Source organism: Myotis brandtii, unplaced genomic scaffold (assembly GCF_000412655.1).
Source record: "Myotis brandtii unplaced genomic scaffold, ASM41265v1 scaffold1270, whole genome shotgun sequence".
Taxonomy (NCBI): domain Eukaryota; kingdom Metazoa; phylum Chordata; class Mammalia; order Chiroptera; family Vespertilionidae; genus Myotis; species Myotis brandtii.
In genome coordinates this window covers 96,884-111,747 of record NW_005354465.1, presented here as the reverse complement: position 1 = coordinate 111,747, position 14,864 = coordinate 96,884, and the positions used below count along the sequence as shown (strand labels likewise).

The following is a 14,864-nucleotide window of genomic DNA, read 5'->3' as shown; positions in this document are numbered from 1 at the left end:
CGGACCACTCACTTCCATCCTGAGGCGGCTCCCAGCACCAGCCTGGAACAGCACTAGGCCCACTCACAACACACCCATCCTCTGGAATCCTGTCATCTGAACCTCCACCTAAGTGTGCCCTGACCTTCCAACCTCTGGCACCAGAAAACAGCAAAGATTCCTAAAGCTAGAGAATAGGCGAGGGCTAAAGCCCTCAGGGAGAATGTACGCAGTCAGCCTGGAATTGCCCCTCATTTCTCAGGAGCTGACTCCTCTTCCCCCCTCCCCTCTAAAGCCACCCTGATAGAAAGAGGTGATTTCACTCCTGTTCCAGATCCCTCCACCCCCCGCTCAGACCTGCTGCCAACTGATCCCAATATATTCTCTCAGAATTCCAAATTACTTGAGAGATCCAAGTCCTCCCCTCCTTCTCTTTAACATCCTTCCTTCCTCCTTAGTTGGAAGTTCTAACTCTAGTCTAACCCCAGTTCCTACTGTTTTGCAAAGAAGGAAGCTTGAGGGCAACCTGAGACACTGAGGATGAAATCTCCAAAAGGAGGGAGGATTAAGGCTCAGGAAACCCATGGAAGTCAAGAGTCTAAGAGAAGGGGAGAGAACGTCCATGCCTGCCCCCCAGCATAAGCCCCCTCCTCACTCTGCAGCCCAGACTCTTTTATTTTTTAAATATAATAGCTTTTGAGTATCTGCCTGCGCTGCTGAGGCCCAGGCAAAAAGGGAATTTCCCCCTAAGTTCTCTGTTAATGAACAAAACATTTCATGTTGAAATGTCTCCTCTGCCCCCAGCCCAGTGTCTCCAGGGTCCCCCAGCCTGACCAAGTAGGGGGACCACTAGGATGGAAATAACAGACTAATGGATAGCCCCTGGGGAAGCATAATTTACATTGGGGGGCATATTTTTCATAAATAATTACGGTGGCTTTTTTTCCCCCACTTTTGGCTAAAATTACCCACTCCTGTGGCAGCGTCCCAGAAAGGGCGGCAGAAAGGGCGGCCGGAGCTGTCCCAAGGCCCAGGACATGGCCCCCCTCCCCTGGGCAAGGAGCCTTCTCCAAGTTGTTTTCCTGGTCTCTTCCTCTTGGATGTTTTTTTGATTATTAATCACATTTTCCATCCACAAGCTTGCTCCAGACCCCCTCCCCCTGGGGTCAGGGTTGGACAGAGGAAGGTGGGGCAGGCTCCAGGAGGATGAGGTGGGGACAAGATGGACAGTGACCCCTGGTTTTGGCTAACCTGAAAAAGGCTGTCACAGATCCTGTCCTCACCATCCTGGTACATAGTAGGACCTTAATAAACACAAGTGCAGTGAATGAATAAACAGGTATCTAGCTTTCACAGCACACAGCTGGCAATGCCCCTAGTGTTGGTCTCCTGAAGCTACAGATAGGGAAACAGCTCAGAAAGGGAGAGTCACCTGCCCAGAGTCACACAGCAAGTTAGTGCCAGGGCCAGAGCAGGACCCCAGGAATGCTGATGGCTCCCCCATTCATAAGGAAGTCAATAAATATTTATGGAGCACCTACTAAATGCCAGGCATTGATCTAAATGATTGGATACAGCACTGAACTAATAAAAAATCCCTGCCCTATCAAGGATGTGGAGCAGCTAGAACTCCACACTCTGCTGGTACAAGTATAAGCTGGTACAACCACTTTGAAACACTGTTTGGCAAGATCTGCTAAGCTGAACATATGTATACCCTATGACCCAGCAATTCCACTCCTAGATATATACCCAGAAGAAATCATTGTAAAATTCACAAAGAACATTCATAGCAGTTTTATTCATAATAGCCTCAAACTGGAAACTATTCAAATGGATGCATGCATTGTGATATAATAACAGCAATGGAAAAGAATCAACTATAGCTACACACAACAAAAATGGATAAAGCTCACAGACAAAATGTTAAGCAAAGGGGGAAAAAAGAACTAGACTTAAAAGAATACATATTAAGTGATTTCATTTATATAAAGCTCAAAAACAGGCAAAATTCATTTATGGTGATAGAAGTTGGAATTGCAGTTATCTTTGTTGGGGGGAGGGTGCAACAGTGTACAACATATGTCAAAATTTGAGCTGTGCACGTAAGGTTTGTGCATTTTACTGTTTACTTTTTGCCTTAAAAAATATTTTAAAATCCCCTGCTCTCATGGGACTCACATTCTAGTCAGGGAAGATGGTGAGTATATAATTTATCCATGTGAGAATGCAGTAGCTAACTCCATAGCCCCCTCAGGCAACAGGTGACAGCCTAAATGTCATCTAAGAGAAGCCTAGACGAAGCCCCTTTGTCCTCTCCCATAGCGCCATACCCTTTCCTTATAGTAGTTAGTATGACATTTTAAAAAATATATTTCATTGATTTTTTTACAGAGAGGAAGGGAGAGGGATAGAGAGTTAGAAACATTAATGAGAGAGAAACATCGATCAGCTGCCTCCTGCACACCCCCTACTGGGGATGTGCCCGCAACCAAGGTACATGCCCTTGACCAGAATCGAACCCGGGACCCTTCAGTCCTTAGGCCAAGGCTCTATCTACTGAGCCAAACCAGTTACGGCAACATTTACCTACCTAGTTACTTGTGTGGTGCCTGTGTGAGCTCCATCTTCTGAAACCTCTGAGCTAGGTCTGCCATAGAACAGGGGCTCCTAAAACTGAAAATAGGTTTAAACAGATAATGAATGATGCAAGCAAGCAAACAGGAAACATCGACCTGGGAGTCAAGTCCCAGGGCATGGAGAGGAAGCCCATCTGGGTGCTTCACAGCCTCGAGGGATGGAAAACAGGGTTTGGTATCCAGTCAGGGATTAAACAGAGACCCAGAAGGCAGGCTGAGAGGCTCAGAGACCACATCCTGAAGCACCTTTGTTGCCAAGGCCACGCAGGCCTGGAAAGGCATAAAGTAGGTGAGGAGTGGAACCTGGTTTTTGTTTTAGAGAGATCATTCAGAAAGGGTGGTGAGAAAGGCTAAGGCTGGAAGTGGGGCTGCCAGGGAGGAGGTATTTGCAGTGACCCATAGGTGAGAGACCTCCAGCCTGATCTGGGGCAGGGCCATAGGGCTCAAGACAGAGGACAGGAGGCACTCAGATTCATCTTCTCCATTTGCTCCCATGAACCCTGGAGGAACCCCATGTCACTCTTTACATAGAGAACAGGCCCTGAGACACTTAGTTCAGTGTCTGCTCTCCCCAGAACCCTCCTCCTGGGTGATCCTGTGGTCTGGGTGAAGTTTGGAAAGAGAAGCAGATAGTCAGAGGAGGGGTAGAGATCCAGAGAAGGAGAGGCACAGGGAGGATGGGGACACTAGGGGCCTATATGTGTTTGAAGGTGGGAACAGGGGCACAGACTTGCAAAATCACAGATGCAGTTTTTCATGTTGTGCTGCAAAAATTTGCATGAAACTAATTCCCTGCTCAGAAGCACAAAGTCCCTCCCTTCCCCCTCTCTCCCTCCTTTCCCTCCCTTCCCACCCCAGTGGGCCCTGATCTCCTTCACTACCCATTCTTCATGGAGGAGGCATATGTCTTCAGAGGACTGTCCCCTTCCAGTGCCAGCCCAGAGTCTGACCTTGATCTCTGCTGCTGTAAAGCTGCCTCCCTGATAACGGGGATTTCCAAACAGGACTGATGAACTGGTGGCCATGTGGCCCCAAGATTGGCTCCCTCCCTTCGTCTTCCACAGCTCCATTCCCAGCCAGCCTGTATTCTCCCAGGGCAGGGGAGGGAGGGAAGAAAAGAGGCTCTCAATCTACCCCACCCCACCCCTTTGAAACTCAACTTCTGTGTTTTGTTAAAGAAAAATTAGAGAATTGAAGACAATGTCACAGCCAGGCCCAGGGGGGGGGGGGGTTGGGGGGGGGGGGGGGGGAGGCAGGAAGTCCAAAAGAGAAAAGAGAATCAAATTCAGTTTAACAGACATTTATTAGCACCTACTGTGTGCCAGGCACAGAGGGAACATTGTATACAAAAGCACAGATGACTGGGAGATGACAGTGCCATTCACTGAGCTGGAGAGAGAGTTGGGGCTTGACATGCCCAGTTGAAGGGTCTGTGGGATGATGGCCAGGAGGGGCAAGGAGGGAAGAACAGAGAAGCTGAGAGGGCTCACTGGATGGCTGAAGGTGTGTTGTCCCTGTCCAACAGCTCCCAGTGCCCTCAGTACCCTCTGCACTAGTGCTGCTTGCATGGGCATTCGTCAGAGTCTTACACTGACCTGGGCACCATGAGGATGCTGGGAGAGAACAAGATCAGGGAGCAGGGAGAGGGTGTGATGAAAGGCAGGGGAGGAAAGGGTTGCAGCTGAAATCCTGGGAACCGTGATTAAAAGACAGAGGGGTTCATCCTAGCCAGTTTGGCTCAGTGGATAGAGTGTCGGCCCATGGACTGAAGGGTCCTGGGTTCAATTCCGGTCAAGGGCACATACCTCAGTTGCAGGCTTGATCCCCAGCCCTGGTTGGGGTGTGTGTGGGAGGCAACCAATTGATGTGTCTCTCTCACATCGATGTTTCTCTCTGTCTTTCGCTCTCCTTTCCAATCTCTCTAAAAATCAATGAAAAGATATCCTCGGTTGAGGATTTTTTAAAAAGAAGACAGAGCGGTTCAAGGAGAGCCAGGAGTCAGGGTTGTCACAGGACCAAAAAGAAGCCAGGTGAGGCCAGAATGGGCCCTGGGCATTAGAGCTGGGAGTGAGATGGGGCCAGTGGGACTGAGCTGGTGCCATGGAGCTGGCTGATGTATACCCTTCACCAGGGGCCCATGAGCACAGTGTAGGCCAGGGGTGGGCAAACTTTTTGACTCAAGGGCCACAATGGGTTCTTAAACTGGACCGGAGGGCCGGAACAAAAGCATGGATGGAGTGTTTGTGTGAACTAATATAAATTCTAAGTAAACATCATTACATAAAAGGGTAAGGTCTTTTTTTTTTTTTAGTTTTATTCATTTCAAATGGGCCGGATCCGGCCCGCGGGCCGTAGTTTGCCCACAGCTGGTGTAGGCCCTTCTTCCCCAGCCTTCCCGCTGTCCCCAGAGCCCTTCTTGGTCTGGGGTCCTCTCTCAGACCAAGAGGTAAGAAGAGGATGAGAACAAGCTGCCCTGCCCCCAGTCTTCCACCCCTGAGCCTTGGTTTCCGGCCTTCCCAGGAGGGTCCTGAGCCTTCCTCTAGCTTGGGAGCCTACAGTGGTCAGGGAATCCTGGGGGCCCTGGCGGTAATTGAAACCAGGACTAAGACATTAGAAACCATAACGTGGACTCCCCAGCTCCCCCAGGATAGCTCCTGGTTTTCTTCTCTCCCCCATCCTCCCGGCTGCTGACAGCTCAGCTCTCCAGGCCCCCACCAGCTGGGCCAATGACCCTTCTCCCCAAACCAACTAGAAGGAGCCTCCAAACCAGAAGACACCCAAAGCCAGCCTTCGGGACCTCTTCTCTGTGCTCAGACAACCCCAGTGTATGGTAGACTAACCTTCACCCCCCATATCGAGTTGTCCCCAAATTCTCATCTTAATCTTTTATTGCAGAACGTATCCCAGGGGGTTGAAGTTAGACAATGGAAAGGATTTTTCAATAGAGAAAGAGAAGAGAAAGGTAGGAGATGTGGGGCAGGAGTACCTCTCAAACAGCAGGTGCTCAGTAAACGTGTGGGGAAGAAAGGATGAGTCTCAAAGCCCGGGCACCACCAGAACAAGGTGCTGGCTTAAGCACAAGCAGGACAGGCTGCTCGCCAGGGGGGCAGGAAGGAGGAAGGGATTCCGAGGCTTGAAGCTCCCCTTCCATATCTCTCTCTCTCTCTCTCTCTCTCTCTCTCTCTCTCTCTCTCTCTCTCCTCTGATGTCTTTCTCTGTCTCTCTCTCTCCCTCTGTGTCTCTCTGACAGAAAGAACAGGAAGCCTCATGTCTGTGGGCCTGATGGGAAAGCCCTCCCCCTGCCAGATGACTCCTGGACTCCAGAGTCCCCAGGAGTGCTGGTATGAGAATCGGTCCCCACCTCTGTCCCTGTATCTGTCTCTCGCCTTGGCTCTTCAGTGGAGCAAAGGGCTCAAATACCTAACTCCACCACTGACTGGCTTTGTGGCCTCAGGCAAGTGATGTAATGTCTCTGTGCCTCAATTGCCTCCGGAGTAAAATGGCATCATAACAGTGCATATTTCCTAAGACTCTTGTGAAGATGCAATTAAATGAGATAATCCAGTCAAGTGTTTAGCACCAGCCTGGTGGGCACTAGAGTCTCCTTCATCTGCAGGCTTTGGCTTTCTCCCCACGGATGTCTCTATGTCTCTCCTTCTCCCTGTCTCTCTTTCTCCCCATCTTCTCTATCTACATTATCCTCTGCCTCTCAGTCTTTGTCTCTCCACCTTTCTCCTGATCTTTTTTCTCTCCCTGCATCTGGCTCTGTCTGAAGCCCACCCCCCACCCCCAGCAAGCCCTGTTTGACCCTGTTCCAACCCCCATTGGCACAACTGGCCCAGGTGGGGTGGGATGGGATGTCTGGGAGGTTTTTAATTCAAACATGGAATTCCTGGAAGCAAGATCACGCCTGGGCCTGAACATGGGTGAATCACAGTCGATGGGAAGAGTGATTGTGTCTGTGTTCTTTCTGGAGGGGAGGAAAGCTGGGGGCTCAGCCTGGCAGCCTCTTGGAGGAAGGGGGACTTGCCCTGACTGCACTGACCGCCCCCACACTTGGGCCCAAGCCAGACCCCCCATGTCTAATGCCTGCCTGGAGGTAAGGCAACCTGCCCAGAGTCCAGAACCAAAAGGGGAAGCCCTCCACCTCTACATAAGGTGGCTTACCTGCCCTCAAAGTACTCTGGCCCATCCTCACCCCAAGTCCTGCTCTGAGCTTCCCATACCCCATCCCAAACCCTGTATGGAGGCATGCTGCCTCCATAGATCCAGCTTCTCTTGTCTCTATCTCTGTCTCTCTCTCTTTCTCTATTAACTTTGGTCCATGACTTTGGCAGCTGCATATGCTTTATATTTTCAAACTGAGGCTGCCAGGGATAGGAAAGTATGGGGTTGAAGAATCTTGTGTTCTTCGCCTGGACCAAAGAGCCTCTTCTTGTGGAGGTGGGAGGACATGAAAAGTCCAGATGTAATTTCTATATCACTGTGGATCTGTGAAGGCAGAGAATGGTGTAGGACAGGTGCTCTATGCTCTAGCCGGTTTGGCTTAGTGGAGAGAGCATCGGCCTGTGAACCAAAGGGCACATACGTTGGTAGCAGGCTCCTCCCCAGCCTGGTCAGGGGCATGCAGGAGGCAACCAATTAATGTGTTTCTCTCACATCAATGTTTCTCTCTGTCTTTCCCTCTCTCTTCTGCTCTCCCTAAAAATCAATGGGAAAATATCCTCGCAATGGAAAAAATAAAATAAAAGCAAAATAGGTGCTCTAGAACTATAAAGCAAATGAAGGCAGGCACACAAAGGGCCTCAAATAGGGAATTGGATGGCTGAGACTATAGCAGACAGGAGCATGGATAGACCGTGGGAAGACTCCTGCTTGACTCTGTGGCTTAGCAAAGAGGCTTCTCTGGGGGCTAGGATTGGTCTCAACTAGCCCCAGACACCCCCATACCTGGGCCCCAGCCAGACCCCTCACGTCAGCCCTTGGGCAAAGGGCCAGATGTGTGAACCATTAAGACCTGTCTCTCAGTTCCCATTCCCTACACATCATTTCCTCAAGGTGCTCACCAACTTCACGGAGAGAGAGCTGAGACTGCCGATCCAGAGAGGGAGAAACACTAGGCAGGGTCACTCAGCAGGCACACGCTGGGACAGGAGCCCTGGTGTCCTGGCAGCCAGCCTGGGCCTGTCACAGAGTTCCTGTGACAGCACTGTGACGGGCCAGCCTGGAAAAGGGATTTTATGTGGGGAGAGCACCTAGGAATCCTTGAACATGTGGGCAGCTGTGCCAGGGGTGGAACATCCCATCAGGCAAGGACAGATGTGCAGCTTCCTGGTCTTCCCATCGGTTAGAGACAAGCATTGGGATAAGAGGTTCAAAGAGACAGGTCAGAGCAAAAGAGAGGCAAGAGAACCTGGGAGAGAGACCAAGAAATAGACACAATCAGAGACAGTCAGGCACAAAAATAGAGATACAGAGAAAGAAAGGTGTGAGTCAGAGACACAGAGACCAGGAGATGCAGGAGGGAGACCCATGGGATTAGACACAGAGACAGAGACAGGGAGACACATGAAGTCAGGGAGAAAACAGTGTATCAGAGTCACAGAACAACAGTGATATGGAGTCAATGATATACAGACACGGACAGAGATTGAGAAACAAACAAACAAACAAACACCACCACCACCACCCCCCAAAAAAACCCACAGGAGAGATAAATAGAGATGGAGAAGACAGAGAGAGACAGAGACAAAGATAAAGACAGAAGGATCAAGAGAGGCAGAGAAATGGAGAGAGAGCAAGGCAAAGGGAGACAAAGACAGAGTGAGGCAAAGAAAGAGATCAAAACAGCAGGAATGGGAAGAGCGAAGGACAGAGGAGAGTCTCCTTTTCTCCCATCTCTCCAGCCTGGTTTCCCCAGGGTTTGGGCCCCCCTTGCTTTTCTTTGGTTTCCATAGCAACAGGGAGGGCAGCACCAAATTTGCATATACATTTACATCCTTTCTTTCTGCATAATTCAACAGGTTCTGTGCATATTCATGAGACTGTGAGTGAAGGTGACTCTCCCAGTCCCTGCTCAAAACCTGGCTCTGGTGCTCCCTGCATGTAGTACACGGCCATGGCTCCAGACCCCTCCTCCACCCCCCCACTGACTCTGACCTGTCCCTGCCAGACCGACCCTGCTAACAACATTCCCCCTTGCTCCCCAAGCAATGCCTTGCACTCCCCTACTTCCACACCTTTCCTCAGGTGATGCCCCTCTGCCTGCCTGGGATGCCCTTCCCTCAGCATGAGTATTGCCAATGGTACACGTGCATGCATGCACTCACATGTGCTCACATGTGTGTACACATGAATTCTGGTGCAGGGAGTGACCAATGCTCACCCTGGCTCCCTGGTGGAGGAGGCTCCTAAGTCACACGTCTATCTGGGTGTTTCTGTCAAAGAAGGGAGTTCATGAAAGGATCACTGGGGTGTAGGCTGAGCTCAAGGCTGACAGATCTACAGAGAGGAACCTAGGACACTGTGGCCTCCGTGTGGAAACTGACAGCCCCAGGTTCTAGCCAGAATAATCATAGCTAGAATAGAGCCAAAAGGAGCCTCAAGAACAGAAGGACTGCGGTGGCTCAAATGGTGGGGGAGAGCGTACTGGGCCAAGAATCCTTTCAAAGTGCCAGGTCTTGAAAATTCTTGTGGGCAAGGCGGGGCTTCTCTGGGGCCTGATACAGCCATATTTTGGTTTCACCATCTCCCCCTGGATCCCTATGACAGCCTCCTCACTGCTCTTCCTGCCCTGTGCCCTCAACCCACCTTCCACACTGTAGCAGCCAGAGCTATCTAATACTAATCTTATATTTGACATCTCTTCCTTCTTAAAGCCTTCAGTGACTTTCCATTACCCTAAAGAAAAAGTCCAAGCTCCTTAGCCAGGCACTTAGGCCCTTCCAGTCTGGTCCCCCCTCACATCTGAGCCTCATTCCTTAAGCTCCTGCCTTGAACTTCAAACTCCAGTGATCACTTCTCTGCTCCTCTCACCTCTATGTCTTAGTTCATGCCTGCACTTTACCCAGAATGCCCTTTCCACTTCTTTCTCTCGATTCTATACAAGCATCACTTCCTCTTCTTCTTTGCCTGTCCCTAAAGATTGGACAAGGGGCTCTGAACTCTCGAAGTCTAATGAACTTCCCTAATCTCTGAACTCATCACACCAATAGTGAAATTATCTGTACTAGTATATGTGGTTATAGTCTTCATGGGACTGGAGGTTCCAAACCCAGTGATATTTGTTACATTATCGGTGATCATTAACTATTTGTTGAATAACTGAGAGGTCACTGCGCCCACTGAGGGCCAAATTTCAAGCCTAGACTACCCTCTCTGTCTTGACGTTCCTGGGGACCTCTGCAGACAGCAAAAGGAAGGGATGGGCTATCCCTTTGAGAATGTTACCACCTCGTGGCCAGACTCAGAAGTGCAGCCAGACTTCACCCCAGTGTAAATACCCAAGTGGGAGCTGGAGATATCCTACAGAACTAGGCCTGATCCATGAGCTCCAGGCTGGTTATCTAGACAAACAGAGGGGAATGGGGAGGTAGGCCCTGAGGAATGCCCCAAGCCCAGCATTGGTATCCTTTGAACATTCTTGTCGAGTTCCTAACAGACAGAATGGGAAGAGCAAAGGCTCAGAGGCAGAAGTCTCATGTTATATGGGAAGAGTGAGGCATTAGTGTGACCAGAGCCCAGGGTCCCAAGGGACCAAACCAAAGATGAGCTGAGCCATGGCAGTGACCAATCAAGGGGATCCTTTAAGGCTATCCAGTGAATTAATTTGAATCTTGCCCACTAATCTGGGCATGGGATGAGATCTGGGTGTGGTGACATACGTGGAGGCTCAATATTCATTCATTCACTCATTAAATATTTATTAAGCACCTACTATGTTCAAGATCCTCAGGTTAGCCCTAGCCTGTTTGGCTCAGTGGATAGAGCATCAGCCTGTGGACTGAAGGGTCCCGGGTTCGATTCCAGTCAAAGGCGCACGTACCTTGGTTGCAGGCTCGATCCCCTGCCCTGGTCAGGGCGTGTACGGGAGGTAACCAATGGATGTGTCTCTCTCACATAGATGTTTCTCTCTCTGTCTCTCCCCAGCCTCCTTCCCTTCCACTCTCTCTGAAAATCTATGGAAAAAAATGTCCTCCAGTGAAGATTAACAACAAAAATTAAAAAGATCGCCCTAACCGGTTTAGCTCAGTGGATAGAGCATCGGCCTGCGGACTGAAGGGTCCCAGGTTCGATTCTGGTCAAGGGCATGTACCTTGGTTGCGGGCACATCCCCAGTAGGGGGTGTGCAGGAGGCAGCTGATCGATGTTTCTAACTCTCTATCCCTCTCCTTTCCTCTCTGTAAAAAATCAATAAAATATATTTTTTAAAAAAATTAAAAAGATCCTTAGGTTACATCATTCAACAAAGCAAAAATTCCTGCTCATTTGGAGCTAACATTCTCATCAGGAGGAGACAGATAAACAAAAACATGAAAGAAGTAAATTACATTTAAAATTTTAAAAAAATGGGGGGGGGCAGGATAAGGAAAATCAGAAGCTTTGTCTGTCAGCCTGCAAACATGTTCAAATCTCTGCCAACTCATTAAAAATAAATAAAATTCTCTCTGTAGTCTACATTCCTCTCCAGCTATTTATCACCTCTCTCCACCAATTCACAATCCAACTTCTTGAAAGAGCTGTTTAGGAGTGGCATAACCTTTTCTTTTTTTAAAAAAAAATATATTTTTATTGATTTCAGAGAGGAAGGGAGAGGGAGAGAGAGAGAAAAACATCAATGATGAGAGATTGGCTGCCTCCTGCACACCCCACACTAGGAATTGAGCCCGCAACCCGGGCATGTGTCTGTGACTTCCTGATTCTTCGGTTGACGCTCAACCACTGAGCCATGCCAGCTGGGCATGCACAACCTTTTCTTAAAAAAAAAAAAAAAATGGAGGCAAATGACATACTGCAGTGGCTTTAACAATAGAGTAGAAAAAAACAAGCCCAAATACCTGAATCAGCACTTATACACAACTCAAGCTCCTTCCTAAGCTCTTTCCAACCGCTAAAGGCCTCACTTCTCTCTGCTCCCTCCTCACATTTCCTTTTCTAGGCCCCAGTTGGGCCCTATAAAAAACAAAGAGAGAAAAAGCCCCAGAATCACTAGCCATCCCTTCCTCAGCCTGTGGCCTATCTCCTGATTTCCTGAGTTGCAGACCCTGTTCTTCCCAAGAGATCTTGACCCCAGCTCAGTTTCTCTCCACACTACCCCTACCATCACCCTGGAGATCCCAAGTGGTCCTCTGATGAGGACCTAATTGGGAGCCCCTCCTAGATACCCAGAGCTTGTGATGCACCTTACTCAATCATTCCTTCAGCATAGGTCACTATGCTTATTCCACACGATCATTCCACTGTGGCCACAGCAGGGTGGATCAGGATGGGATGCTGAGCCAAAGACCAACGGTCTACAAGTAGCCTGGTTCCAAAGTTCTGGGGATCAATGACACTCAAAGAGCTGTCGATGGTAGAAGACACCAGTGGAGATGCTCAGAGAAAAGACAATATGCAGAAACTGGGAGGAAGCAAAAAACCTAGATTAGCCACAGAGAATAAGGAGAAGCCAGGCAGTTGCTGGTAGCAAGACACCTGAGTCACCACCACAGTCCCTAGGGGTATACTGGATGCTTCATGACCCTCTACATTTGAGAGGCCTGGCCAGGCAGCTGCTGAGTTTCCCCCGTCTCTCCTAATATCCCCTGAACCTCCATCATCTGCCTCTCCCTCAGGATCTTCCACATCACTCTGGGCAACATACCTTGGAAAGCAAAGGGTGATGCAGTGTTCAAAGTTTTGACCACAACCTGCTGGTCCTGTGGTCCCCTCATCCCTGCTCTAAGCCCTATTAAGGCTTCAAGTCCCCCCAACTCTGTCTTCCCCCACATCTCAACCCCTCCTGCCCGCACTCAGCCAAAAATCACTTCAACACTCAAGTTGCTGAGTCCACCCTGCTACAACATGAGCTTAGAAGAACCCTAACTTTGTGCTTTCCTGGTGACTGAACACTCAGGCTACTAGACACATTGGAGACCTCAAAATCCAGTGGGAAGACTTATCAGGAGGATCACTTCCTAAGTTATGTCTAACCAGTATGCTTTACACTTGAAACTAATATTTTGAACATCAAATGTAATTTTTTTTTAAAAATCCAGTGGGAGACCCAATTGGCTCACCTCTTCACTGAGTCCACCACTGCCCACAATCCTGCTCTGGTCCCTGCAGGCCCCTGGTTACCACTGCAATCTTTACCTCTTCCCTCATGCCTCTGACCTGAACACGGTGAATCTAAGAGTGTAAAGCCAGTGTGAGGCAGAAAAGCAGCAGCCAGGGGTAAAAAGGCAAAGATGAAACCTGGAGGGGAGATATGAGATGAAGGTATGTTTTTAAGATAAGAAAAAGCATGTTTGTAGGCTGAGTCATTAATAATTAGGCAATTAAAATTTACGTAGCACTATATGCCCAGGTAGTATCTAAGAGTTACATGTGTGTATTTCTACATTCACTCCTCATAAAAACCCTATGAGGTAAGCACTATATCCTGTTTTATGGATGAGAACACTAAGGCACAAAGCAGTAACTTACTAATAATCTAGAGGCAGAATCAGGATTCAAATCTAGACAGTCTGGTGCCTAAGACCATAATCTTAACCACTATTATATATGCCACAGACGGAGAAAAATGTCTGCCCTGGCAGAGTCCTTAAACCAGCCCAAAGCACACAGTAAACCCACCCAGGGATCTAGATATAGTCAGTCAGGTTACTGTTTGAGGCTTGTTAACGACTAGATCCTCCCAGCAATAGCCTGAGCCTACCCTTCCCGTCTCCAGCCTCTGAGCTCCTGGGGGACAAGGGCAGAGACCCCCTCCCCCTTAACCCCATTTCCACATAGCAGACCAAGCAGAGGGAGGCTCATCAGACAGACAAACGGCAGAACTTTTATTTCCTAACCCCCTCCCTGGACCTGTCTGCAGGCAGATCAGAGGCGCTGTCGATGGAAGACAGAGTAAGCCCTTCTTCAGCAACCAGAACCCAGCTGAGAGCCCACACCTGTCACTCTTTGTAGCAGCCCCTGGCATACGCCAGAGGGAAGGGGAATCAGCACAGGGAGGCCCACTGCTGTGGACTCAAGTCTTGCTGGGGATGTTGAGCAGCTGTAGAGGCTTCCAGAGAAGGCACAGCCACCCTAGACATTCAGGCTTGGAGAACAGCCTGCTCAGCTGGTCTTCAGGACCGCGTGTCTCGAGCCCTTCTTCGGGGTCGGGGGCCACAGCTGGAGCTAGGCGTGGGGCCCAGGCCAGGGGGTGCCCCTGGGGGCTGGTAGCCACTTTCATTGGGGTCCAGGGGGTCCCGGCTGAGCAGTACCCACACGGCAGGCACGTGTCGGCGCACTGTGAGGGGGTCTAGGCCCGTGTCCGGTGAGGCTGGTACCCAGCTGTCCTCAGTCTGCAGGAAGCGCAGCTTGGTCAGCTGGTGCAGGCCTGGTACCCGCCGCTTGACAATCTCGGCACAGCTGACAGCCTTCCCTGCAGCCCGGCCAGAACCCGAGAACACCACGTGTCTTGTGCTGCCGCCCTCCAAACGGCCCAGCACCAGCCCCAGCAGGTTGCGGATTTTGCTGCCGTCTCGGACCCGCATCTCCAGGGTGTCCGGAGGGAGCTGGGGCATCGGGGACGGCGCCGGGAGGTCCACGGAGCCGGCTTTGCGGTAGTGCTCCATCCCGGGGCTGCTGCCTGAGCTCACTGCCCGCTGCAAGGAGAATCGGGTGAACGCGCTGCAGTGGGCCCCCGGCCACCCGCACCCTGGCTCCCCCGGACGCAGCCTGTTCCTCCTCCCAGATCTCCAGGAACAAGACCAAGGGCCATCCCGGCCTCGCCTTGGGAAGGGCGGGACCCCATACACCCCATCGCCCCGGACAGGCCATAACCCTCCCTCGGCCCGAGACTGAACCAAACTCCCGGAACACGGCCCTTTAAGGAAGGTCCCAATCCCTCAAGCTCCGAGGCAGAGGGGAGCCCTCGCCAAAATGCTCCTCGTGGGAGGGTGCGTGGGTGGAGAGAGCAACCAAAGGCCTTGTGTGTATATACGCATAAGTCACGGGCACAGACATAGCGTGGGAAGGCCTGGGCGGGGCGGGCTCGAA

General features: G+C 50.4%; 1 protein-coding gene across 1 annotated transcript in view; it reads right to left on the bottom strand.

Annotated features, from left to right (window-relative positions):
* Positions 1–13,639: 13,639 nt before the first annotated feature.
* The window catches only part of RPP25L (ribonuclease P/MRP 25kDa subunit-like), a 7,321-nt gene continuing 6,096 nt past the window's right edge, over positions 13,640–14,864 (bottom strand). The window contains exon 2 of the mRNA XM_005859512.2: positions 13,640–14,495. Within this exon, the coding sequence (XP_005859574.1) occupies positions 13,949–14,440 (492 nt within the window). The 5' untranslated portion in view covers positions 14,441–14,495 and the 3' untranslated portion in view covers positions 13,640–13,948. The remainder of the gene's footprint in view (positions 14,496–14,864) is intronic.